Below are 27,392 nucleotides of genomic sequence, written 5' to 3'. Positions count from 1 at the left end.
AAAGTTATGCTTTTCGCGGCTGCACCTTGGAGGGTGCAATCGTGATATTCAAGCAGACTTGGATTCTTAACTTTGATCAATACTACATAAACAACACTTGAAATATCAATAAATCAAGACTCAATTTGAGTGTCAAGATCAAAATTAGAAACTTTAGCCTTATGAAAAAAACATCTATGCTAACATATTTTTTTCAAATATGTTAGAAGTACTAAATTTTTAGCATAGAAAATGGATCATTTTACGAGGGGTAGATGTTCTTTTTACAAGAGAGATGTTGTCGGATTTTTGATAGATTATTTGAAAATATTTAGAATATTTCTAGAAGTTAACAAATTATTGTAACAAATAGTATATTATAAATAAGAACTAAATATGTTAGTTATGTTGTCCTCAAAATTTATAAATGAATCCGGATCGGGAATGGATGTATAGTAGGCTTATTACTGATGGCACAATTAACAAATATTTTATGGAAGGGGTTGAAAGAATTCTCGTTTTTGCATGAAATCGGTAAAATATGAGTGATGCGACTAAAATAAGGTGTCCTTGTAAGAAGTGTCATAATTAGAAGTTCCAAAAATTAGATATAGTCAAAAAATATTTTTTTTTAAAAGGGGTTTGTTGCGGATTATTATATGTGGAATCAGCATGAAAAATCATATTTGAGTACATCATATGAGACCTCTGAATGTCATTACCGGCAGAGGTTTAAAAAGAAGCACTTACAATCCATATCGATAAATGATTCTTGATGCAGCTGATCCTGAGTTGGAACTAGAAGGCATGGATGAAACACCTAATCCAAGTGTAAAGAAATTTTATAAATCCCCCACCACCTGCCTTACCCTCACTACCTCTACAACAGCCGTTAGTGTTCAACTTAACCAACCAACTTTAGGAGGATACTAGACAATCATCCTCACTTCACTCATAAACATTCGACCCACCTATAATAGAATTATGAGAAAGTTACATAAAATACTCCTTTTTAAAAAAAAATATCATTTTTACTGTATTTTTTTCTTTCATTTTTACTTACTCTGACTCTAGTTATATCATTTTTACTGTTTTCTCCACACTTCTCTCTTCTTTCTTTTTTTTTTTTTTACTTCTCACTTCCTTTTTCATTCTGATTTTTAAATTTTTACTTCTTCCTTCTTTTTCGGCATTCTTATTATGTTGTATGGCATTTTTTTTCAATTTCTTTGAATATTGGAGATATATATATATATATATGATTTTACAATTGATTTTATTTTAAGGGTGGTTTTAACTCATTCATCTACTTCTCCTAAATGTAATAAATCTTCTTCTCAAATCTTAAAAAATTTGGTGAATCCTATTTGTGTTGATAAGAAGGAGATTTCAGGTAATATTGTTTCTAAGACAATGGTTAAGAAATCAATAGTTAAGAGTTTGAAAAAGAAGCAAGATATTGGTGTTTCTTCATCTAAAATTGTTGTAGAGGGAAAATCGACAAAGAAGAGAGATGTTCCTTCGTCTTCTTGTGTTAAAGAAAAGGAAAAAGTTGAAAGTAGTGCTAAACAAAGGAAAGTCACTATTCATTCAAAAAGATATATTTTTATTTTAGCTGTGTTTGCCTTAGTTCAAATAAAATTATTCTTTTTATTCTTTTATGCAATAACAATACTATAATTGTCTTTGTTATTTTAGCATGATTGTTGTGGTTGTTTATTATATTTTTTATTTATTTATGATTTTTTTTATACTTGATGAAAAATAAAGTTGTATACAAGTCCTTGTTGATATATCTCTATTATATTTTTAGTGTTTGTTAAGTATACTCTTTTTATATGTTTTTTATATTTTTAGTATATATTTTATATGTTTAATTTTACTTGTAACACCCGGAATTTTTTTTTATATATTTAATAGTGAGTTTTTATTTAAGTTAATTTTAGCTTTATTTTTATTCAAGTAAACTATTTGAGAAATGATTATATTTTGATTATTCAAATTTTCCCAAATGCATATTTATATAAATAAAATTATATATTGGAAAATTATGATATAAATTGTAAGGGATGTTTTTATAAAAGAATTTTGAGAAAATTGGTATTATAATTGATTAGTAGTATTAAATTTTGAGTTGGAAATTGATTATTTAATTTAATTGTGTATAGGATTTAATTGGAGGATTATTTTGGAATAAGGATTAAAAGAATAATTTTATTTTTGTGAGGGTTTAATGGAAATTTGTGAGTTTGGTATTTTCGTAAATAAATATGTCGGTCAGGGGTATTTTTGTAATTGTGTATTTTCAATAATTCGGATTTAGCCCAAATTAAATAGTTAGGGGCTTAATTGAAAGGCTAAAAAGAAGTTTGGGGGTCAAATTGGAATTCTGCAGGATGAAATTGTAAGTAATTAAGAAAGTTGAGGGACCAAATTGCAATAAGGAAAAGTTTAGGGGTCAAATGTCGATATTGAAGGGAAAGAAATCGGGGAAGAAGAGAGGAAGAGAGAGAGAAGCGGCCGTGAAGGGAGGAGGGTGTTGCGTCGTCACCGATCACGGGGCGATGCGTCGGCGGCAAAGCGAAGCGTCGGAAATCGCGCTGTAGGCGATCGGCGGTGTTGGCCGAGTCGAGTGGCGATCGGCTCCCTCTCGGCAAGGGCTCTCTTTGGCGCTGTGGTGGCCGGGAGACGGAAGATCCGGTGGAGAGAGAAAGTAGGGGCATTTTATTTTTCAGCTCCGGAGGATGGATGATCGGAGGACGTATCCCGACTCTCCTCAGCCCAAGCTTTGCATTGGCACCGGTTTCGTGGCGATCGAGCTTCGTTTGTGAATCGACGGTCGAGATCGTCCGCAAATCTCTCCGGATGATCGGGTGTCGGATCAGAAAATCGAAAGCGGGATCGTCATCGGTAGCGTCGTTGTGAGTCCGATGGTGTGTTCGGATCGTCGATCGGACTCGGAGAGGCGAGTCGACCGAGCGACCGAGCGTCTCGGTAATTTTCTTTGGCCCGTTAATTTTAGAAATTCTTGGTTTAATTGTGTCTATTGGATTATATTGAGTATTTGATGATTTTTGTGAGTAAAAATAATTGTCATCGGTTTACCGCCTCGTATTTTGTCTTTGTGTGGCGAGGTCGGAAATAGTGAAGTTTGGGGACCCGACTCCTATTGTTTGAATCGTTAAGTATTTGAAGTGTTCTTCCGGGTGTCCTGGACCCGCTTTTACAGGGGTAATGTTCGTGTTGTAGGGGAGGTTCACGGATTTCGATAGAATTCTCCGAGTCGAGATTCTTAGACAGGAGTCTAGACCTAGGATTAATGATTGATTGTCTCGGTATTGATAAATTATTTTCCGTGATTAGATGATCTGTCTGGCTCGCTCCAACCGAGGCACCGGAGCGAGTTAGGAGGTCGCCCAATCCCTGTGAGTTAAAGTCATTTAATCATTGCACTATTGCTAAGTCCGATTTTAATATGCTATTTTGGAAGTTTATGTTTAACATGGTTACTAATATCTCAACGTAATTAATTTTACTTGGATTATTAATTATTGAAGATAATATGAGTATTATTATAGTAATGTTATAATAATTCCAAATATCATCGATTTTCCACCGAGCTGATGTTTTACTCTTAATTGTTAATCATTAATTTGATATGGTTGAATGACTTCATTATACAATGATATTTATTGAATGGATGATTGTGTCTTGGGAAACGTGGCTTGTAGAACATGCCACTTTGATGGGTTACATCAGATCGCGCGACCGGTAATGATCATGGACATGTAATAAGATTTTCATGGGTTTGCCCTGGTCGAGCATGGCTCTCTAGGCCGATTTGTGTAAATTCTGCCGGAGGTAAGGTCCCTGGTCGAGCATTGCTCTCGGTAGCCGGCTTATTTAGATACTTAAGTAACCCGGTGGAGGTAAGGTCCCCGGTCGAGCATTGCTCTCGGCCAGTCTTATTGGATTAAGAGAGCCGAATGGCTACTAGATTTCTTATTTGGATATTTAAGTGACGGTGGAGGTAAGGTCCCTGGTCGAGCATTGCTCTCGGGGCGCCAGTCTTATTGGATTAAGAGAGCCGAATGGCTACTAGATTTTGGGGTTTAGGGTTCTACCGAGCCACTCGTCCCGTAAAAGTAAATATATATTTTTATTTATTTATTTATTATGGTATTTGATTATAATGTGATTTTTATTTACGTGCATGGTTGATATTTTGATTCGAATGATTAATATTTTATGTGAAGGAAATAATAGGGTATGATTATAGTATGGTTTGATATACTGATTTGAATAATCTATGTTTTCTGAGAAGAAGCAATAGTCCCTAGATTATTTGATTTTAACTCACTCTCGAGACTGACAATCTCCATTTATGTTTTTTTCAGATTCGTGACTGTAAGTTCTCCCGCGACTCTTATTCAGTAACCCGACTCCTTCATCATCGGGTGATGTATTTGATTTGGTATGTAAATTGGTAAATCTTAGATTCTCCGCAGTAGTAATAGTAAATGTATCAGTTGTAAATTTTCTGAGCTTCGGGTCTCGCCTAGTTTTTCTAGTAGACCGAAGTAATTTTGTAAAGTGTAACTATTAAGATAAATTGTGGCTTTAATAATATTAATTTGAGATGAGATTTGTTTAAATCAGTGAGTGTCAGGCTTACTACGGGTTTCGGTGGCCTTAAGCCTACCCATTCCCTAGTGCCGGTCACGGGCCCACGGGTGGGGTCGTGACATTACTATTAGTGAAGATGATAAGGTATATTTTAATTTTTTTTATGTTAATGTATATCTTTTAAATTTGACCAAATAATATTTTATATTTACTTTTGTTGAACCTTGAGGGTTATTAATCATATTTTGATGATTACAAATAATTAAGAATGACTAATTTTATGTTTCAGTTTTTATGTGCAAGGAAAGAAAATTGGTTCTTCTAAGATAGGGCAGATTCACGCCCATGAATTTTTATTCGCAGTCATGAAACTTTAGTTTTTCAGGCATGAAGAATTCTCGCCTCAAACAACAAAAATAATAGTAGTGTTCATGACATTTTTCCAGCCATGAAAAAATATTCACGCTCGTGAAAATAATCTCTTTCTCAAAATCAAAAGATACCACAAAAGAGTTCATGGGGAGAGTTTCCAAGCCGTAAAGTAGATCTTCCCAGCCGTAATGAATAATTCACATCCGTTAAAATCGATCTCCTCCTTAAAGCCTAAAGAAACCATAGAAGGATTCACGAGAAAGGTTCCTAAGCCATGAACACGAATTTCTAGCCATGAAGAAGATGTTCACACCATGAATGATAGAGACTCTTTAGATTTTTAAGAAATCACAAAAGAGCTCATGGCTAAAGTTTTCAAGCCGTGAAACCAGAGTTCCCAACCGTGAATAAAAGTTTCCAGTTGTAAAAAATTATTCACGACTATGATGGTTTCTGATTTTTCAAATCTATTTTTCACGCTGATGATTCACACCCGCAAAACTGCATTTATGATAGTTATAGAAACGACTGTTTCTATATTTAATGAGGGTGCAATGACTCTATTTCACTTAGAAATATTTAGAAATTATTTCTAAGTATTTTAGGTCAAGCAAGAGCATTTATTTTGAGCCCCCATTGTGCATTTACTCTCAATAACTCAAAATCTTCATCTTTTCATATTATATTAAAGATTCAAACTTGTGACTGAATCTTTGGGTAGTTGAGTATTTAATTCTTATATTCAAAGCTGAAAAGCTAAATTGAGTGTTTGGATAAGAGATTAAAAGTTGTTGTAACTAACATTGAAAATCTTAGATTGGGTTAAAGTGTATAGGAAAACATTTGGGTTAGAATGTGAACCTTTAGGAAAATATTTAGGTTTATTCTTAGCCTTGAAAAAGAACACTAATAGAGTTAGGTTTGTAATTCTAGTTGACAGTGAAAATGTCAAGAGAATTCTTGAGGAGTGGATGTAGGCAAGAGTTGGTCGAACTGTTATAAATTCTTAGTGTTGTGAGTTATGCTTGATTTTTCATTTTTTGTTTGATTTATTTTTGGTTCTTTATTTTCAAACAATTCACCCTCCTCTTGATTGCCACTAGAATTACAACTTCTTTTTTAATTAGGTTATAAATTTGGATATTAATGATGGTAACGAAGAGAATAATAACGATGATGATGATAAAAATAGTCCTGATGAGGATGGGAATAATGTAGGTGATTCTTTTGACGATGGGATGGTAAAGATGTTTAAGAAGGTAATAATGGTGGTGATAGAAGAAATATTGATGATGAAAATATTGACGATATTGATGATGATGGAGTTAAGAAGAGTCAGACTGATGATCAAAATAAAAATGATGGCGGTAATGATAATAAGAAGGTATTTTAATTTTATTATTTTTCATATTTTTATTTAATTTTACTCTTTTTTTATATTTTGTATAGTTATTTATTTTATATTCTTTTTAGAGAGATAATAATGTTGGTGTGTTTGAAAAGTTTAGTTTTTTGACCATTTAGATACAAATTTGATTTCTGAGGTTGAATGTTGTTAAAGTAGTTACTGAATTTGATTCAGTTGAATCATATGCTGTTCTTTTACCTCGTTTTCTATCTATGTTTGGTATATTTAGTGGTAACAAATGTGTTTATTTAAATTGTAGAGTTTATATAAAGAAAATTTGAGTGATCCATTTGATATACATATAGTTGATGGCTTGTCAACTCAAGAAGATAAGTTTCTGAAGTTATTTTTTAAAGTTTTTTTCTATTTCTTTTTATTTTTTTAGTTCTTAATACTTTTTTTTCTTGCAGTGATTATGGTATTTTTATTTTTTGTTTTACTGAGTATTTTATATTTGGCAAAAAGATTCCAAGTTCTGATTTTGATATTGATGTGCATAGGAGCAAGCTTACTGTTTTGTTGTATACATATGCCAAATTTAAAGAAGTGAATGGTAGCGTAAGTGAATTAGAAAATCTTGGTATAGCTAATCAAATGAACAAGTTAAAGAAGAAGAAGAAGGGGGAGAAGCAAAAAAAACACTTTATAGTTTATTACTTTGTGTTGTTAATATGTTTTGTAATTTTTTTGTTTAATTGTTATTATGGATGATACTTTTAAGTTTAACAGTTTTATACTTTTATTTTTTTTGTTAGTTTTTAAATATCTTTTTATAATTTTAGTATTTTCAGTTATATTTTTTGTTCTTAATATTCTTGTTATTAATTTCTTTAATAAATTCTTTAATCAGAATTTATATTATTATTATATTTCTTTTATATATATTACACATATTCCGTATATATAATTAATTTTAGATTATATATTAAGTTATGCAGAATTTTTATTTTATTTTATATATTGTACAAACTTAAAAACTATATTACTTTTTGATTTATAGTATTCAGCTTAAACCATCTTATTGATCAAAATTATTGTAAAAGTTATTTAAATAAATTATATTTAATTATTTTTTTTATAAAGATACTATAGTCTTTTATTTTTTTAATATTAACATTTTAAAATTTTTAATTTAATTTTATAGTAAAGCAATAGTATATAAAGTATCTTATCATGAGATTTATTATATTCATTGCAATGTTTTTGCAAAATTAATAATTCTTTTGTACATTTTACATACAAAACTGACAATTGTAAGAAAAACAGAAAAGAAAATAAATTTATGTTACAGTAAATAGTATCTTGTACCTAATGTATATATAATATATATCAAAATGTGTACAAAGTGTTACCATTTACTATTATTTTATTATGAATATAACATGTTTTAATTTTACACTTCATTCAATAGTTTCATAAAATATAATAACATATGTAATAGTAATAGAGAAAAAATTCATATTAATAATAAATTTAATTTTTTAACAAATTTAAACAAATCAATTGCTTTAAATGTGTTTATTGAAATAAAATGAATGTTTTATACTTGAAAGTAAATGAGTATCAAATCAATTTCTCTTTAGTAGGTTTTTATATTTTTTTCTATTATGTCCGGCTTGTCCACATCTTTCACACTTATTTTTATTTTTATTCTCTCATGCTCCTTTAATTCTTCTTTTTTTTTTGGGTCTTCCTGCTTTTATCCTTCCTTATGGTGGTAACACAAGTATTTCTTTTATCTCAATTGGTATATTCTAGCTGCTTTGATTGTTAATTGGATATACTATTGCTTGATATGCAGTAATCATTGTCTCTTTAGTAAAGAGTTTTGAGCAATAGTTATAAGGATATTGATTCATCTCGTTCAATATTGTTAATTCATATGGACATGGAATCTCATAAACTTGAAATCGATTGCATGTGCATGAATTTTCTTCCATGTTCATAATATATGTCTCCTCATTTTCATATACATTAAATAATTCATCATTTGACAGTTTCACCCGTTTTTAGATTTCAAAAAACTAGTTTCAACTATATTATTTTTATAATTATATATAGTTTGTAGGCAAATATATTAAACATATACTAGAAATATACAAAAGTGTAGTTTTAATATACGAAATAATATACAATTTTGAGATTTACCTTTAGTTTGAAATATTAAATATAGTTTTCAGTGAGCAGATCCTCAGGTGTTTTTGCTAGCTTTGTTGAATGTTGATTTTGCAAGGTTCCTATTTGTGCAACTCCAAGAATTAAAACACGCAAGTACTCTAGTAAGGTTGTAATTGGTAGCTCTCTTACTGCTTTATTCATTGCATTCATTGATTCAGCAATGTTTGATATCATACTTGAGTATCTATTGTTGATAGAAAAAAGCTCTAACCCAACTATGATATCTGACGTTACTCAAATATGGTCGAAGTCGTTTATCCACTTTGTCCAACTTCTTCATATGATATTCAAATTGCTAAATTGTATATGCTTTTGCAGCTGTAAAAATTGAGTCCTTAATCTCCTTTGTATTTTTTTGAAGTTAGTCTTCAGATTATTTAACAAATGAAATATACCAACTCTATGGCTAACTTGAGGATATACTTTCTTCATGGTTGTTTCAATGCTTTCATGCTTGTTTGATATTATACAAATTCCTTCTCTATATCCAAATGCTTTTCTAATTCTTATAAAGAACCATTCCCAAAATTTTAATTTATTTAATTTAAATCTTTTAATTTTAAAAAATTATTTTTCTCAATAACAATAATATCAATTTAATTGATTGATTTAGTTAAGGTTTATATAATAAATCTCGTGATTATAGAAATTAATAAAATAGTATTATGATAATTATTTTATTATTTTATATTTTTATAAAATTATTAAATATTGTGTGTACTTATAACATAATATAATAAAAAAGATAGAGGCAAATGAGATCCATTCAACAAACTATGAAATACATTAAGTATATATTTGATATTTAGAATATTTTAATATATATACACACACATACACATATAGAAAACTAAAAAGATAAATTCTAATGATTGGTACACATTATATTTATTTTCGTATTTATTGCATATATTTATAGTATATTTTAAATACTTACATCTTTTTAAAAAAATGCTAAAAATAACAGCAAATGATATATACTTAACAAAATATGATATATACATTGAATATATATATGGTATCAATAACTATTTTAATTCATATAGATTGCATATTTATAATAGAAAAGGTACACTCTTACGAAAAGCTATGCATTATACTTATTTTATTATATGTTGGGTATAAAAGGTATATGTTAGCGATATATTAGGTATATGCTAGGTAACTTCTAATCAAAATTTTAATTTGTTTAATAAGTTTTTATTTAGATTTTTTTCTAGTAGTAAGGATATAATATCAGTGTTTATTTAAAATAATAGAATATATTTAGTTTATTTTAATATATATTCCTTATATATAATATATTTACTATGTTAATATTTTTAGAAAAACACAAAGAAAAGTTAGAGTAAATGGTATATATTTTACAGATTTTACTACATGTTTTATATATATTTGATATACATATAATATATAAATAGTATTTGAAATTGGTCTTTAGTTTCAACTTGTATCTTTGGTGTAATACTTGAATTTTTTTATAAAAATAATGATATTAGTAATAATCAATAACAAATTTTTATTTAATTTAATATTATTTTATAATTAATTAATTTAATTGGAATGATTTAAAATAGAATTTCAATGCTAGATAAAAATAAGAGAGTTATTTTTCTATATCTAATTAGTTTGATTTTCAAGAAATTAATTAAATAATTTTTTTGGGCAATTAATTATGTTTTTGGTCATTGAATTTTCTCCCTATAGGAGTATATGAATTAAATTCTATATTTGAAAGTTATGAAAGAATTGGTAAATAATATTTTTACAAAAGAATTTATTGGGGAATAACAAATTTTAATTAGCTAATGGTGTTGATTTTAATTGAAAAATAGTTAGTAAATTGATTAATCAAGTTAATTAAGTGTTAGGATTAAATTGACAATTAATTTTGGAATAAGGATAAAAAATATAATTGCTTTAATTTGGGATTTTAAATGAAAATTTGTATGGTTGGTATTTTTATAATTAAATGTGTCGGTAAGGGTATTTTGGTAATTTCATATTTAAAAGCAAGGATAAATAAGTAACAATAATTTTAATTTGGCTCAAATTAAATAGTTAGGGGCTTAATTGAAAAGCTAAAGAAAAGTTGGAGGGTTAAACAGAAATTTTACAGGGCGAAATTGTTAGTAATTAAAAAGTTGAGAGACTAAATGGTAAGAAAAAAATTTTAGAGACCAAATGTTGATAAGAGAAAGGAAAAGAAAGAAAGAAAGAAAGAAGAAAGAAAAGAAGAGAGAAAGGGATGCCGGAAGAGAAGAAGAAGGAGGAAGGGGGCCGTTAATGGCGGTGGAGGCTCGTCGGTGAGCTCGATGGTGCCGGTGGCTGTAGTTGGAGGCGACGGCAAGTGATGGAAAATGGCCAGAAATGGCAGCCGTTTTTTGCTGCCGATCATGGAGTTTCCTACGACCATTTACGACATTCTTAGGCTCAAAATCATTAGCAACTTCTAGGCTTCCTTTTCCAACCATTGCCACCCCTTGAGGCTGCCAGAATTGCAAAATTCAACCAGGTGAAAAGTATAGGGGCAGTTTGGACTTTCACTTTTTCGACCGGGGCCGTTGAGCTTTTGACGATCGGAGGGCATATCCAGACTCCCCTCAGCTCAAGCTTTCCAATGGCACTAGTTTCGTGGCGATCGGACTCTGCTTGAAAATCAACGGCCGAGATCGTTCGTAAATTTCTCTGGATGATCGGGGGTCGGATCGGAAGATCAGAAGTTGAAATTGTCATCAACGTGTTATTTTGAGTCCGTAGTCACGTTCAGATAATCGATCGGACTCTGGCAGCTGGAGGCGAGTCGGCCGAGTAATCAAGCGTCTCGGTAATTCTTTAGCCCGTAGATTTTAGAGTTTGTTAAGAAAAATTATATGATTAATGTAATGCTTGGAATTCTCCTTTAATAATGATAATATTAATAATAATTAATAAATGAGTTTTTATTTAAATTAATTTTACTTTATTTTTATTTGGTTTAAATTGGAATGATTTAAATGGAATTTTAATGCTAGACAAATAAGGGAATTATTTTCTATATCCAATTAGTTTGAATTTTAAGAAATTAATTAAGTAAATTCTTTGAAAAATGGATTATATTTTCGGTCGTTCAATTTTTTCCCCAATATGAATATATAAATTAATTTCTATATTGAAAGTTATGAAAGAATTAGTAAAGGATATTTTATAAAAGAATTATTGGAGAAAAGGACATTTTAATTAGCTAATGGTGTTAAATTTTAATTGAAGAATATTGAGAAAATTGATTAATTAAATTAATTGTGTTAGGATTAAATTGAAAATTTATTTTGGAATAAGGATTTTAAATATAATTTTATCAATATGGGGTTTTAATGAAAATTTGTATGTTTGGTATTTTTTATAATTAAATATGTCGGTAAAGGCTTTTTGGTAATTTTATATTTAAAAGTAAGGGTAAATATGTAATTATATATTTTCAATAATTCTGTTTTGGCCCAAATTAAATAGTTAGGGGCTTAATTGAAAAGTAAAGAAAAGTTTAAGGGTTAATTAGAAATTTTGCAGGATAAAATTGTTAGTAATTAAAAAAATTGAGGGACTAAATGGTAAAGAAGAACAGTGACCAAATGTCGATAGGAAGAAAAGAAAGAAAAGAAAGAGAAGAAGAAGAAGGAGAAGAAGAAATCAACGTCGGGGAAGAAGGAAGAGGGAGGAGCTGTCGTCCGTGGTAGGTGGAGATGGAGGCCGCTTGAGGCGCGGGGGGTAGAGCAGTCCAAAGCAGTGGTGTGCAAAAAAAGAAAGGGAAGAAGGTACGTGTCCAAGGGTGGCGATCGGCTTGCCGGAAAGTGGGCTTTCTTTTAGGAGCAGCGGCGACGTAAATGGTGGCCGGAGTTGGTAGTTGCGGTGGAGAGAGAAAGTGGGTGGCAGCTGGAGTTTTCTGGCTTTTCCGGCGAGTGATGGCCGATCAGAGGATATATCCGGACTCTTCTCAACTCAAGCTTTCCAATGGCACCGGTTTCGTGGCGATTAGACTCCATTTGAAAATTGACAGCTGAATCATCCATAAATCTCTCCGGATGATCGGGGTTCGGATCGGAAGACTGGAAGCTGGGATCATTATCAGCGCATAGTTTCGAGTCCGTTGGTTCACTCGGATCGTCGATTGGACTCCGATGGCTGGAGGCGAGTCGACCGAGCGATCAAGCGTCTTGGTAGTTTCTCTGGCCCGTTGATGTTAGAATTCATTGGTAAAATTTATATGTTTATTTGTGGTGTTGATTATTAGAGAAATTATGTGAAGTTTATTAGTTAAAATAAATAGTTGTCGGACTGTCTGCCATTAGTCGTGATTTGTGATGTGTAGCGGAGTCGGGAAAAATAATGAAGTCTTGGGACCCGACTCCCGTTAAAATAAATTGTTGAAATATTTGAAGTGTTTTCTGGCAGGTCCTGGACCGTTTTACGGGGGTAAACGTCCATATTTAGGGGAGGTTCTACCGAATTTCCGGTAGAATTTACCCGAGTCAAATTTTTAGACAGTCAGTCCTAGGAGTCTAGACCTAGGGTTAATTGTCAAATGTTTCAATGTTATTGATTAAATTATTTTTCGTGATTAGATAATCCGCCATTTCGCCTCGCTCCACCCGAGGCATCGAAGCAGAGCTAGGAGGTTGTCAAATCTGTGAGTTAAAGTCATATATTTGTTCACCTGTCATGCTAAGATTTTTACGTGATAGTTCTGATTAAATAATTTAATAATTTAATTATTTATTTAATTATTATTCATATATGTTTCATTTGCTGCATTATGGTTTGTGTTTTCGTGTTTACTCGGGATAAGACGGCTATAGAACATGCTATTTGATGAGTTGCGCCGGTATGAATCAGAGACAAAAAATAAAGGGATAAATGTTTGTAAATTTTTAAAAGGTAAGTTTAGGACTTGCCCTAGTCGAGCATTGCTCTCTGGACTAAGTAGAGTGAGTTTGCCGGAGTAAAGGTCCCTGGTCGAGCATTGCTCTTTGAGCGCCGGCTTATTTGAAAACCTAAGTGACTAGACTAGAGTTTAGGACCCTCATCTAGCTTCACTCTCTGGGTGCCAGTCTTATTGGAGTAAGAGAGCCTAAAGGCTAAAACTGATACTGATAGTGATAATTAAGTGATCGGACTAGAGTCAAGGACCCTGATCGAGCTTCGCTCTTTGAGCATCAGTTCTGTTGGAATGAGAGAGTCGAGATGTTAGTGTTGGGATTATGGTTCTACTGAAGTACTTTGTCCCATAGTATGTGAAAGTTATTTTTTATTTAAGCATGGCATGACACGTATATTTTTGCATGACTTAATGTTTATTTCAATTTAAATAAATGTATTATTCAAGTGTTTGAAATTGTTTTGGATATATGATTTTAACTCACTCTCGAGACTGACAATCTCAATTTCACTGTTTTTTAGGTGATTGTTAGTCTTTCCACAGTTCTTATCTAACAGCCCGACTCCTTCATCATTGGGTTGATGTAATTGATTTTGGTATGCTTGACTTGTAAAATTTTAGATTCTCCGCAGTAGAATATTAGACTTATCAATTGTAATTTTATGTAAATTCGGATATTGCTTAATTATGCTGGCAGACCGAATTAAATATGTAGAATTTGATGGTTAAGATTAATTGTGAATCAGAGTTTTGGACTGAGTCCAAATTTCAATTTGTTTGAGTTAGTGAATGGTGAGGCTTACTACGGGATTCAGTGGCCTTACGCCTACCCATTCCCTAGTGCCGGTCACGGGCCCACAGGTCGGGTCGTGACAATTAATTATTATGTTTAGCATTAGAAAATTTATGTGAGGTTTGTTTGTCGAAATAATAAATTGTCGGACCGTTTGCTAATAATCGTGATTTGTGATGTGTGACGGACTCAGAAAAAATAATGAAGTCTTGGTGACCCGACTCCCGCTAATTAAATTGTTAGAAATTTGAAGTGTTTTCTAGCAGGTCCTGGACCCGTTACATGGGGGTAGACGTCCGTGTTTAGGAGAGGTTCTGCCGAATTTTTGGTAGAATTTACCCAGGTCGAGATTCTTAGATAATTAATTCTAGGAGTCTAGGCTTAGGGTTAATTGTCAAATATTTTATTTTTTTATTAAATTTTATTCCAATGATTAGATAAATCCGTCAGTTGGCTCGCTCCATCCGAGGCATCGGAACATAGCTAAGAGGTCATTAGAACTGTGAGTTAAAGTCATATATCTGTTTACATGTGTCATGCTAAGATTTTATGTGATAGTTCTAATTGAATGATTTAATATTTTAATTATTTATTTAATTAATATTCATATATGTATCATTTTCTGCGCCAATGCAATAGTGTATGCATGTTGACTCGGGATGAGATGGTAGTAGAATATGCCAACTGATGGGTTGCATCAGGACGCGTGCACACCGGTATGAATCTGAGACAGATAGAAAAAGGTAAATTTAGGACTTGCCCTAGTCGAGTTTAATTCTCTCAGTTGAGTAGAGTGAGTTTGTCGGAGTAAAGGTCCCTAGTCGAGCATTGCTCTTTAGGCGCCGACTTTATTGAAAATTTAAGTGACCATACTGGATTTAAGGACCCTGATCGAGATTCGCTCTCTGGGCGCCAGTTCCGTCCCGTATGTGAAATTTATTTTATAGAAGCATGGTATGACACATATTTTTGCATGATTTAATATTTTATTTTAATTAAGCAAATGTGTTATTGAAGTGTTTTTATTTATTTTTGGGATATATGATTTTAACTCACTCTCGAGACTGACAATCTCAATTTAACTGTTTTTCAGATGTTGTTAGTTTTTCTGCAGTTCTTTTCTTCTAGCAGCCCGATTTTTTCATCTTCGGGTTAAATATAACTGATTTTATTGGTATCTTGACTTTTAAAATTTCTAGAATCTCCGCAGTAGAAATTTCAAATTTATCATTTTGTAATGGCTTGTAAATTTGGGTCTTGCCTAATTATGCTGGCAGACCGAATTAAGTATATAGTACCTGATGATTTAAAGTTAAATGTGGAAAAGTGCCAATGGACAGAGTCCGAGTTACACTTTGTTTAGTTAGTGAATAGTCAGTTTTATTACGGGATTCAGTGGCTTTAAGCCCACCCATCACACAGTACCTATCACGGGCCCATAGATCGGATCGTGACATTTGGTATCTATACACCTGAAAGCTTGGTCACTAATCAAAAAGCTTTACCAATTTTTTAAAACAAGCATATTATCAAACATTATAAGTGCAAACCATAATTCCGTTGAATTCAATTTATTAACCAACTTAAGTAGTCATTTCATTGTTTGTTCATACATAGGTAACATGGATAGTAAAATACATTTTAAACCAATTTAACACTTACAATGTCCTAAAAAAATAAAAGAAAGAGAAAAAAATTTATATGCACAAAAAACATATCAAAAACTAAAAACTTTAAAAGAATCATACTCAATATTTGTGTACATTTTTGTAAAAAGAAAAAAAGAAGTTAATAACAAACTATTTTATGGTTCAAACATATCAACAAATAGTTGGAATGCAAGAGAATTTGAAATCATAAGCTACCGTTTTATTCACTTCAAGACATCCAAAAAACTATTTAGCTTTTTAATATTTGTATTCACATTTTATCAACAATACCACAATATAAAATTTGAATCAAATATCAGTAAAACCATTCGAACAAATTAAGATCAAATAATTTTAAGATCAAACTATTTCTTAATTGTTTCTTCAAATCAAACCAAATTAGATAATAAGAACTTAATGTTAAAGAAGATACAACTCATAAAAATTGTAAAAGCCTTTACCAACCAAATATCAATGCCTCTCCATCACCAGTGCTTATTACTTAATAATTTTATAGCTTTAATTTGAGCTTTAAAGTTATTAAATTATTTTTCTTTTTTTACAAGGATGATAAAGAAGAAGAAGAGAAAAATAAAAAGAAAAATAAAAGAAGAAGAAAAAAGATAATTATAAAAATGTCGAAAGAGATGTAATATCACAAGAGAGAAAGTACCGTATAAATGAAATAAAAAAATTTAAATAGAGTAAAGAAATAGAAATAAAGTAAAAATGAAAGAAAAATAAAACTATAGTATAAATGATATTTTCTTTTTAAAAAGAAACAGTATATAGTATAATTTCCTCAAAAAGAGATCTCAAAAAAATATATATATAAAAAATACTCATGTTTTTTTATTTTATCAAATTTATAATATTTTTTATTTTCTTATTTCTACAGTGATAAAATATCAAAAATACAATTTTTAATTTTTTGAACAAATTTTGGTTTTAACTTTTTTTGGTTTTCTTTAGTTATTTTACAAAAAAAAAAAAATAACCATACCGTAAATTTAAAAAAATATTTTTGGAAAAATTTTATACAGTAAATATGTAATTTTTTAAAAATTTTAAGAGATTTTTAAAGAATTAAAAAAAAAAAAACACATTTGATAATATTGCGAACCCAACTGTCGGCCAAGCAAACATCACATAATATATTCTGTGTATCCGCCAACCATAGTTTTTACATATTTTATTTCATTATTTTATTTTTAGTGAGATTTATGGTTGATAAAAAAAAATACTATGAATAGGGCCCAATTAAATCTCCACAACCCCCTATCATTTACAAAGAATTTGGTTAAAATTCATAAATTTTATAAAATTTATTTACAAATTAAAATTTATATGCTATAAATAGAGTAAAAGTTAATTTAGAATTCTACATAATTAAATTTATGAAAAATTAGTTATAGCTAAACTAAATTCTAAAAAAATAGGTAAAATTTCTAAATAAATTCCACATTAGTAAGTCGGTATATTTTATAACATCAAAATATTTCTTTTAACTTTATCATTTTAATTTTATTTTCTTACTCAAGTTTATTTTATAAATAAATTGAATTCTTTTATGGAATCCAACCAAACATAGTATTGATATCGGCTGTGAGTATAATCAAACTATCTCATATAATTTTGAAAAAAACTCCAAGGGCACTATTTTTTTTTAAATGTACTTTTACGATATTTTTTAAAATTTCTTTTTATGACACTTAAAAAAAATTATATGTACAATTCTTTTCATACATTTTTAAAAAAAAATATTAAATGTACCTAAAAGATCCATGAAAGATATTAGTTTTAGTTTGTATTACTGTGAATTTAGTTTTTATATTATATCTTTTTTATTTTCAAGATTTCGTCAGAAAAGAAAATACTAAAATTATACCTAAAAGATACTAAAAATTTATTACTTTAATTTATATTATTATGAATTTTTCTTTCAGAATTTATCAGAAAAAACATACTAAAAAAATATACTTAAAGAATATTAAAATGATATTATTTTAATTTATATACTGTTAAATCAGTCAAACGAAATAGATTTATCATTTTGATCTTATATTTTTATGTTTAGTATTCATGAATTGTTTATATTTTTTTATAGAAACTAATGTGTTTTGATAACATGAAGATGTGTATTTCAAAAATATATATCATAATATATCAAAAGATATCAAAATGCAGTTAAAATATATAAAAATATAATTAGAATAAAACTAATAAAATAATTTAATGATACTTAAAATTTACTAAAAAATATCAATAAAATATTAAAAAATACTATAATAAAATTTAAAAAAAACAGTATAAATTTCTTTTTTTGAGAAAAAATGTCGTATTATTTTTACGGTAAAAATAAAATTTTGCATCCCATTTCTCTAATATTTATAGAAAAGAATAATCATAATATGTTTTAGGCTCTAGACCATGAAGAAAATGCCCATACTTTGGTTACGCATATCCTTTTCTTTTCTTTTTTTTTTTCTTTTTTTATTGTTATCTTGACTTGGCTCCAAGTTTAAACTTGATGATTTGAGTCACTGTGGATTTTTATTAGTTTATTTGGGTAATCTTTATATACATTAAGTATATATATTAATAAATAAGTTAATGATACTTAGATATATTTTACTTTAATTATTTAAAATTAAATATCGTCTATTGATAATTTAGTTATATATAGAAACATAAAATATACAAAAAAAAAAAATTCGAAATATATAGTAATGAGTCACCTACATTTTAGGTAAAAAATAGTAAAATTCCTAGTAAGTTTAAAAAATTTAAAAGAAAAAAGGGATGAAAAGGAAATGAAAATTTTGAAGAAATAGGCCGAAGACGAAAAAATATGATGGCAATTGGTTGTCATGGGTTGGCCGAGAGTCACTTTTTGACACTAAGCACTGAGGAGCATTCAAGTGGGTCTGAAGAGCGTGGCTATGACAACCACGCAACAAGGCAAATGCATGTTAGCCTGGGTGGTGCAGACTAGAGAAACACCATTTTGAAGTTGAGCATGTCGATACTGGGTCATTTCTGTGCCAGGCCAAGCTAAGCTGTACCATGACCTACTGGCCCATTTTATAAACCACAATTGCGTAAATGGATATTTTCTTTTCTTTTTAATTATTTTTCTTTTTAAAAAAGACAAAAAATAAGAAAAGTAGGAATACAGGGCAATTTGGCCTCTAGATTTATTTAATTTGATATTTATATAAATAATCTAGTGTGTGCTGGATAAAACCATTACGGATAGTAAAATATTCTTTCAAAAATTTTAATGTGATACTTAAAATTCAAATTCAAAAAGATACTGTAATTTAGTCTTTGGATTGATTTAATTCTTTTTACTTTTTCTTAAAAATAGAAATCAATTTAGCTTTATTAATTTACCTCTATTGTTCCTAAAAATAAGATCAATTTGTCCTAACATCTAATAAAGATTGAATTTTTCATTTCAATAGTAAAACCGTTTACACAATTTTCCATAAACCTGAAAAAAGAGCACTAAAATTAAATTAAAGGTTTTAGTTTTAGAATGTAAATCTCCACTTAAAATAAGAGTAATTGTTGGTTAAAACACATTAAACTTAAACATCGATCATTAAATCATAAAAATTATTTTTATCTTTACTTAATTCTTCATAATTTTGGAAAAGCATTGGTTAAATTGAACTTCAGAGGAAAATTTACCTTTTATTCTAAGACAGACTAAATTGGTTCAAAAGTTGAAAGTTTCAAAGAAAATTGAAAGTTCTTTGACAATAAAAATGAATATAGCTACTGAAAATTGCCATTAAACCTGTAAAAATATCACAAGAAAAACTCGGATGGTAGAAGAGGAGAATGAATGCAGTTGAAGTTTGCCATTCTAATAGTACACAGGATTACAATAAGCACTACTTTCAGATAATGTACATAGGCCAAGAAGAGGGGGAAGAAAGAAGACTAAGAACTAAAGGATTCACAGTTCAAAGAAGCAAAAAAAGAATATTAGGGGATACAAAGCAAAACTTCAGAACAAGAAAAATGGTGAAGAAAGATATGATGCATACAAAAAAAAAAAAAAGTGTAATTAAAAGATCTAGACGGTTGCAAGTAAAAAGAACCAAAAAGAAAAAAAAAAAAGAACTAAATAATTAACTAGATTGAGAACTCATCAAGGTTGCAGAATATCCACTTGTTTAAAGCTCCATTCTCTTTTATCTCTCTCTTTTTTTGAGTCAATCCAGCAACTGAAATTGTCACAGTTGAAGAATTAAACTGTTTCCCAAATCAGTTTCTCAGCTAGTTACTGTTCTAATGGAAGATACTCGGCAAATGTTCAATGGCACCTCCTACTACAAACATAGGCGGATTTTTCGTTCTTCCCTCTCTTCTCCTGTTATTGATGAGGACTGGCTGTCTCTTTCCACTGCTGTCCGTTTCTTATACGGTACGAAACCTTTCATACACTTATTTGTAGAAGCTGTTTTTACACTTGTTTTCAGCTCAAGAACTGGATATAGCTCTTTTACCTCACATGAAAAGTGCCGACTTTCGGTTTCACCATCCATGTTTTTATCTGCATTTTCTCCCTCATTTACTGATCCAGAGTTTGAACCAGTCCAAGAACCTTCCTTCTGAATTTCCTTGTATTGGATATCTTCTCCACTGGAATCCAAATGTTCTTCCGTCGCAGGTTCCTGCTTATGACATGGTATGAAAGGATATGGCATGCCTCCATAGAAAGCCCACCATGGAAATGGAGTGGCAGAACCAACTTCCCCTGAATTGGAGTTTTCCTTTTGGAGTTGCAAGTAACAAAGGGATCCAGGTGGTCCTTGTGGCAAATTACTCCAATTGCATTCCCCATTACCAAGTTGTAGTTCTATGGCCATGGGTTTCCATGGCAGTGGTTGCACAGGTTTTTCATCATTTGTGTCTAATGTAGGACTTCCATTAGCTGGAGATGATGGTCTGTTGCATTCATTGACTAATACAGTCTTTCCAAAGAGCTTGAGACTCCTAGTTGATGTTTCCTCGCCTACACCCTCTTCGGCGAAGGCATTTTCTTCAGGAAACAATTCGAGTTTTTGCACCTTCAAGGAAATAAAAAAGTATTTAAAACAACTGATTAGTCTTGATTCTTGTTTAGATTATTAGAAGCATAAACGTTGATTGTTGAAGACGTAGCTGCTACCTTTAGAGATTGCTCGTCGTGAGCTTCAGCTGTTGCTGGGGCAGGTGATGGGGATTCATTATTTTCAGGTGCCGAGTTGGGTTCACAAATTTGAAAGTCATCAAGATGAGAACCACCAGCACATGACATGGGTGACGAGCTACAGTTTGGTGGATTTGAATCAGTGGAACCAAGTACATCTGAACCAACTGCAGATAATACTGATGTTGGAGATTGGTTTTCTTGTTCTGAAATTGAAAAGTTCGGTGATGAAGACCTCAGCGGCTGCTCTGTAATTGATAGTTCTTTATTAAGCGGATGCGCCATTTTGCGAGGGTAGGGATGCATTGGTTTCCGTTTTGGCCGGGGAGGGGGAATTTCGATTGGTTCCACTGCACTTGTACTGCTGCCACTGCCTTCACGCACAACCTATATGTAGCACAAAACAGACTAAGAACCCTGTGCAAGCATTATAAGTGAACCCTTCAAACAACGTCTGCACGCCTTGGGTCACCGAAAATGATTAACTTACTTTAATAGAGGGCACATAAATATTTTGGTAGAGAATGGAAACTGGAATTAGAGACCTTAGAGAAAAACTTCTGAGCATGGCTTCGAATCTGAACTGCAGTCTTGGTGCCTACATGCTCTGTAATGGAAACAGAATAATTCAAGACCAATATTTGGGAAAGAAGTGTGATCAAGAAAAACTTCTCTCCCAATTATACCTTCAATCCGTCTCCAAGCTCGACCATAAAGTTTCAAAGCTTCAAGGAACTTCTTATGCTCTTCTTCTGTCCATCTTTCTCTTTGTTTTGTAATAGTATATGGTTTCCGCGCCTAATAAAAGATGAACAGACAAGGATTATTAAAGTGAAAATTGGGATTTCCATCCACTGGACAGAAGCAAAAGCAATGATAATGTTAGGAATAAAACCTTGGGAGAGTAGTCACTCCCACAACTAAATTGCTCCTTAAGCTGGGGACCAGTTACATTATGCAGGCCAGCATTCAATGACATTCCATTGCCTGCTGGAAGAACTGTATTTGATCGATTTCCTCCGCACTGATCCTATTGTAACAAAGGGACAACAGAATTAGAAGCGTATGAACCAACTTCTAGCATAATCACAACCAACTAATGGATCAAAGAAATAAAATGCTCAAGGACAAAATTCACTCAAATTTCATCAGATTTTGTAATGTTTTCCAGAACTAACTCCAACTGTATATTCATTGAATTCTAAACTCAGAGAATCCAAAGAAACTGAATAATCAAGTATCACATGAAAAAATATACCAAGTTTCCAAAAAAATCCAGACCAGATAATCACAAAGGCCAATAAAGATAAGTGGTCACCAATAAGGAAAGCCACCAGATACTTTCTTGTTTCTTTTCTTCTTTTTTCCTCACATTCCCAATAAAAAAATACAGTCACATGAAATTTATGGTAAGTTACATAAACAGAGACAGACAACTCAATCTCAAGAAAGTAAGCATGATCAGACAGTTCTGCTTTCGAAAAAGGATTGCTTTTTTAACAGGTCATACAAGTTTTGACCAACAAAATCATCAATTTTCTTCTTTGTAGGATACCATGTTTAGATCTATTTCCCCTTATTACCAGTCAAATTACTAGTATTTCCTTTTTTTTTCTTTTCTGTCCACCTCTAGTTTTTCTTTATAAGTGAAAGCAAAACCCATAAAGCAAAAAAACAATAATTAGAAAAAACAGAAAAGTTAAAAATTGAATACATACCTGAACAGCCATAGCAGCAGAGACCACCAATCCACCTACCATACAAGATCTTCTTCTCCCAGAAAACAAAAATTTTCTTGGCTTTTCCCTTCTAAAGCTCCAAATGCTACAAAGCCTTTCTCTCTACCTTCCTTGCTGAGATCATGACTAAACAAACTAGTCATAAATTTCTCAAGCGTTGATTCCTCTAATCACAATCTATCTTTATCTTAATCCTCAAATCAATGAATAAGACAATTCACTGCTACAGTACCCAAAACACCCTGATCCAAGCAAACCAGAAAAAAAAGTTATCCACAAGAAAATTTCAAAAAAAGAATTAAAAAAATTTCCAACTCTCTCCTTCTCCTCCTCCTCTAGCTAATTTCTCAAAAACAAATAATAAAATTATTCAGAGGTGGCAATTCTGAACCTGAAACTTTCCAGTCGCCCAGACAATTATAACTTTTGCTGAAAGAAAGTGCTAAACAAAAATCAGAAGCAGAAGCTGAAGCCGAAGCCGAAACTGAAGAACCAAGTGAGTGAAATTGAGACAAGAAGAAGAAAGAGAAGTGAAACAGAGAAAGAGAGAGAGAACGAAATATGAAGAAAAAGAGAGAACTAGTGAGAAACGAGGGAGCAGTAGTAGTGTCTATTTGGCCTTTGAGGAGGGCAAAAAAAAACAAAAAAAATGGGTCAAGAAAGGAGAGGACGCCACGTAAAAATTCTATTATTTATTGAAAACAATAAATTAAAAAAAAAAACATAAGTAGAAAATAGGACTCTGGAGAATTCGATGGAATCTTGTGGCTCACGTCCAAAGACAACTCTTACACGTGGCGCTTGTTTGTCTGTGTCTTTCCGCTTTTTATTATGTTCTGTAGCGTGTTTTATTTGGTGGGAGAAATTGAGCAACTCTCGGATTTATTTCTCAAATATTTTTTTTTTAATTTCTAATTTTTTAATTTCCATTTGCATTTTCAGTTTTCTATGCTAATCTATACTCGCAGCTACTCTCTTTCGCTTCCCCACTCTCCACTATTTGAGTGCCACGTCGCATTCCATTAGAGTCCTCCTTTTTGTTTATTTTTATTTTTTGTGGTTCACTTTTGTTGCCCAACCAATAATTCAGATAGAAATTATAGGAAAAGAAACGGAAAAAAGGTTTTGTTGTAGTAAAGCAGTAATTGTTTTTTCTTTTTTTTTTCTTACGAAAAGGATCAGCTCCTCAGTCAATTTCTCAGATTTTACACGTTTATCTCAATTTTTATACTGGTCAAAGAAATTAAATTAAGAAATTAAATTAAGAAATTAAAAGGTTTTTATTGTAGTAAAGCAGTAATTTATCTGGTTTTTCCTCAGTCAATTTTTTCAGATTTTACACGTTTATCTCAATTTTTATACTGGTCAAAATCTTGAGATTCTTTCACGTGGATAAAAAGTAAAAAAAAAAAAAGAAATCTTGATTTTTAAACCACCTAAAAAGTGAAAAAGAAAAGTGTGAAAAAGGTGTGTGTTTCAATCTGTTTTAATTCTCCATAACTTTTGGCTCTAAGAAAAAGTATTTAATTAAATAAAATAGCTAATTTAATTTTTAAACTTATTTTTTAAATAGACATTCACACAATCTAAAATAATTTATCAAAAAGAACATAAGTTAATTCTCCAACATATAAAGACAAATGCCTTAAAAGGGCAATTTTCATGATTTTTGTACTATTACTTTACGATGGCTTAATTAATTATTTCATGTATCGGAATACGTGTTGACCAACATATGATTTTTAAGCAAGTATAATAGGTATCTATTAAAATATCACAAATTTGGAAAAAAAAAATTACGTTAAAAGTCATCGGTTGAATAAGAGTATTTAAATGATTTTTTTATTTATTTTATACAATCTATTTATTTAATAGATAATATATTAAATAATACCTAAACATAAGAAAATAAAAATATTAATTTTTTCTTATATCATGATTATTATATTTTAAATTTTTATTAATAAAATAATAAAATAAAAATATAATAAATTTATTAGATTAAAATGTAAAATAAATTTTAACACTCCGGATATAAGAGTCAAACAAAAATTTATGATAAAAAATCTATTAAATTTTTTATTTTATGAGATAAGTATTTAAATAAAAAATATAATAAATTTAAAGAGTAAAAGGGTCTTTTTATTTTAATATCAATTATTAAAGTGCATGCAAAACAAATTATGGGACTTTAATTTATTAGATAAAGATTTAATATCAAAAACTGAGATTCCAAGTGGAGATCTTTTTCTCATTGCTTTGCAAAAAATTCCTTTTTCCTCTTCAACACAGTATCATGGCATATCTACTGTTAAAGAAAGAAAGGGCATGCAAAATGAACATAAACAATAAATAAGCATTTAGTTTTAGTTACTAAACTAATAAAAAAATAATTAAATGTCTTTCTCCTCATATGTAAAATACAATCCCAATTTGACATGTGATGTATAAAGAATAATAATTTAAAATTTTAGATATAATATTAATATAAATTTATTGAAGATCTGAAAAATATTTTTTAAAGGTTAGATTTTATAATTTTATTCTAATACTCTGAATTGTTTCTTGAATATTTAGTTCCATATAATAATAATAATAATAATAATAATAGCAAAAAAAAAACAGAAAAATAATCTGATTTCTTTTCTAAATTATAAAAATTAAAATTTTGAGCTTAAATATTTTAATTATGCAGTGTGATAATGATTACAATATCTTTTATTTTTATAGTAAAAATAAAAGAAAGATTATTTATATTATGGTGCCAATACTTTCTGGGCTTTTGAATAAACAAAAGAAAATAACAGGCCGAAAAAACAGAAGAAAAGGTTATATTCTAGAATGGATAATAATAATAAAGATGAGAAGAAGATTATGGATTTAATGGTGGTGACCCACACTTTAAAAGGAATTAAAAAAAAAAATCAATTCAAAGGGAGGTAACTTAACAAGGTTAGGCAATAGGCACCCACAAAGCCAAACATGATTGGTCTAAACGAGCGAGTAGGGAAGTGAAACCCGTACCTCGCGTAGTGGATCAGAAATATTATAAAAAAACATATTTAATCCATCATAATATTTATTTGTTGATATTTCTTTTTCCTTTTTTTGTGACGAGGAGAAAAGCTTAAAATATCTTCAGCCTCTAAAATAGCAAGAGGGAAGAAGGAAGGTAAGCCAAGAGTTGTGGATCAGAAAAAGCACACGAGAATATGTGACAGACAGATCTATACTGGATAATTTTATTAATTATATATATATATTTTTATTCGCATCATTAATAAGAAAACATAAAATACTTTTCCAAAAAAAAAAAAAGTAATATATATATATATATATATACAAGTTTCTTTCAGGTGACTTTCTTTGCACTTTTCGCCACGTCAGCTCCACTGGCCGCCCTTACTAACAAAACTCGCCACGTGTAATCTCCGTATAAGGGACAGAGAAAAAGTGAAAGGATATGGATTGTTCTAGGCCACTCATTTCTTGTTGGACTCTCTAATATTTGTTTTTCTCTTTAATTCTCTAAAATTTGGTAGCCACATGTTTTTTCTGGTAGTGAGTATGATAGAGTGAGGCCGACCCTATTTGGAGTACAGTGAACTCTTTCCAATTTCTTTATTCTTCTAGTGCGTGTCTATGTTGTACTTTACCGGCTGTTTAAGCGTGACGTTCGAATTTTCTAAATTTTTTTATCAATTTTATAATGTAAATGCTATCGGGAAGAATTGTTAATTATTTCTTATGTTACTAATGTTTTTTATATTTCAATTGGCCATATTAAATTACCGACATTAGAGGTTCACAAGAGAGAGTAATTTATATATAAAATATTATATGACTAAGATTTAAATGTTATGCGTAATTATTTTATTAATTTGTTGATTAGATTTTATAATTTGAAGACTTCAATATTTTAAATTAGTTATATTTAATTTTATTTAAATATTAATTTTTATAGAAATGTAGTGAAATGATTATAATAATTCTTAGGATTTTTTTTATAAAATAAAGTAATTTGTTTTAGTATTATTTAGAATAATTATCGATGAAGTATTGCTATTTTATATTATTACAAATGAATGGATCTTATATATAATAAAATTTTATAAATAGATAATGAATGAATATCATAAATTAAAATTTTATGTAAAATTTCCATAAGAGAAAGATTTTAAGTAAAAATATATAAATATTAATATTTTTAATTAAGATTCTCTATCCATATGAATTTTAAATAATATATACTCTTGATTATTATTATTTATTTTGAAATAGATAAGGTTTGGTTTCTTTTATTTAAATTAATAGCTCATTCAATTAGAATAATAAAAGAATACATAAACTATTAATAAAACAATTCTAAGGTTTTGCTTTTATAATTTAATTTCTAAATTTTTTGTTTATTTATCTATTATAAAATTATAAATGTCATATAATTATTTCAATAAGCAAATTTAATCAAACCAAAACAAATTTAGAACCTTTCAAATGTTTAGCCTCAAATTTAGATTATAAATAAACAAA

At 30.0% G+C, this 27,392-nt stretch overlaps 1 protein-coding gene across 3 annotated transcripts; it reads right to left on the bottom strand.

Annotated features, from left to right (window-relative positions):
• Nucleotides 1–19,754: 19,754 nt before the first annotated feature.
• LOC8266514 (protein REVEILLE 1) lies at nt 19,755–23,458 on the bottom strand. 3 transcript variants are annotated; one of them, XM_048374307.1, is made up of 7 exons: nt 23,254–23,458; nt 22,842–23,104; nt 22,019–22,153; nt 21,810–21,921; nt 21,669–21,730; nt 21,103–21,510; nt 19,755–21,001 (listed from the first exon to the last, which is right to left on the bottom strand). In XM_048374307.1, the coding sequence occupies exons 2-7, from the start codon at nt 22,881–22,883 to the stop codon at nt 20,261–20,263; spliced, it is 1,500 nt and encodes a 499-aa protein (XP_048230264.1). In that variant the 5' UTR covers nt 22,884–23,104; nt 23,254–23,458; the 3' UTR covers nt 19,755–20,260. The 3 variants fall into 3 exon arrangements, with proteins under 3 accessions (XP_048230264.1, XP_048230265.1, XP_015579308.1); XM_048374308.1 differs by lacking the exons at nt 22,842–23,104; nt 23,254–23,458 and having other exon boundaries at nt 21,614–21,921; nt 22,019–22,055; XM_015723822.1 differs by lacking the exons at nt 22,019–22,153; nt 22,842–23,104; nt 23,254–23,458 and having other exon boundaries at nt 21,614–21,730.
• Between the last annotated feature and the right edge of the window lie 3,934 nt (nt 23,459–27,392).

This window comes from Ricinus communis, chromosome 5, assembly GCF_019578655.1.
Source record: "Ricinus communis isolate WT05 ecotype wild-type chromosome 5, ASM1957865v1, whole genome shotgun sequence".
NCBI classification, from domain to species: domain Eukaryota; kingdom Viridiplantae; phylum Streptophyta; class Magnoliopsida; order Malpighiales; family Euphorbiaceae; genus Ricinus; species Ricinus communis.
This window is presented reverse-complemented; position numbering and strand designations above follow the sequence as displayed.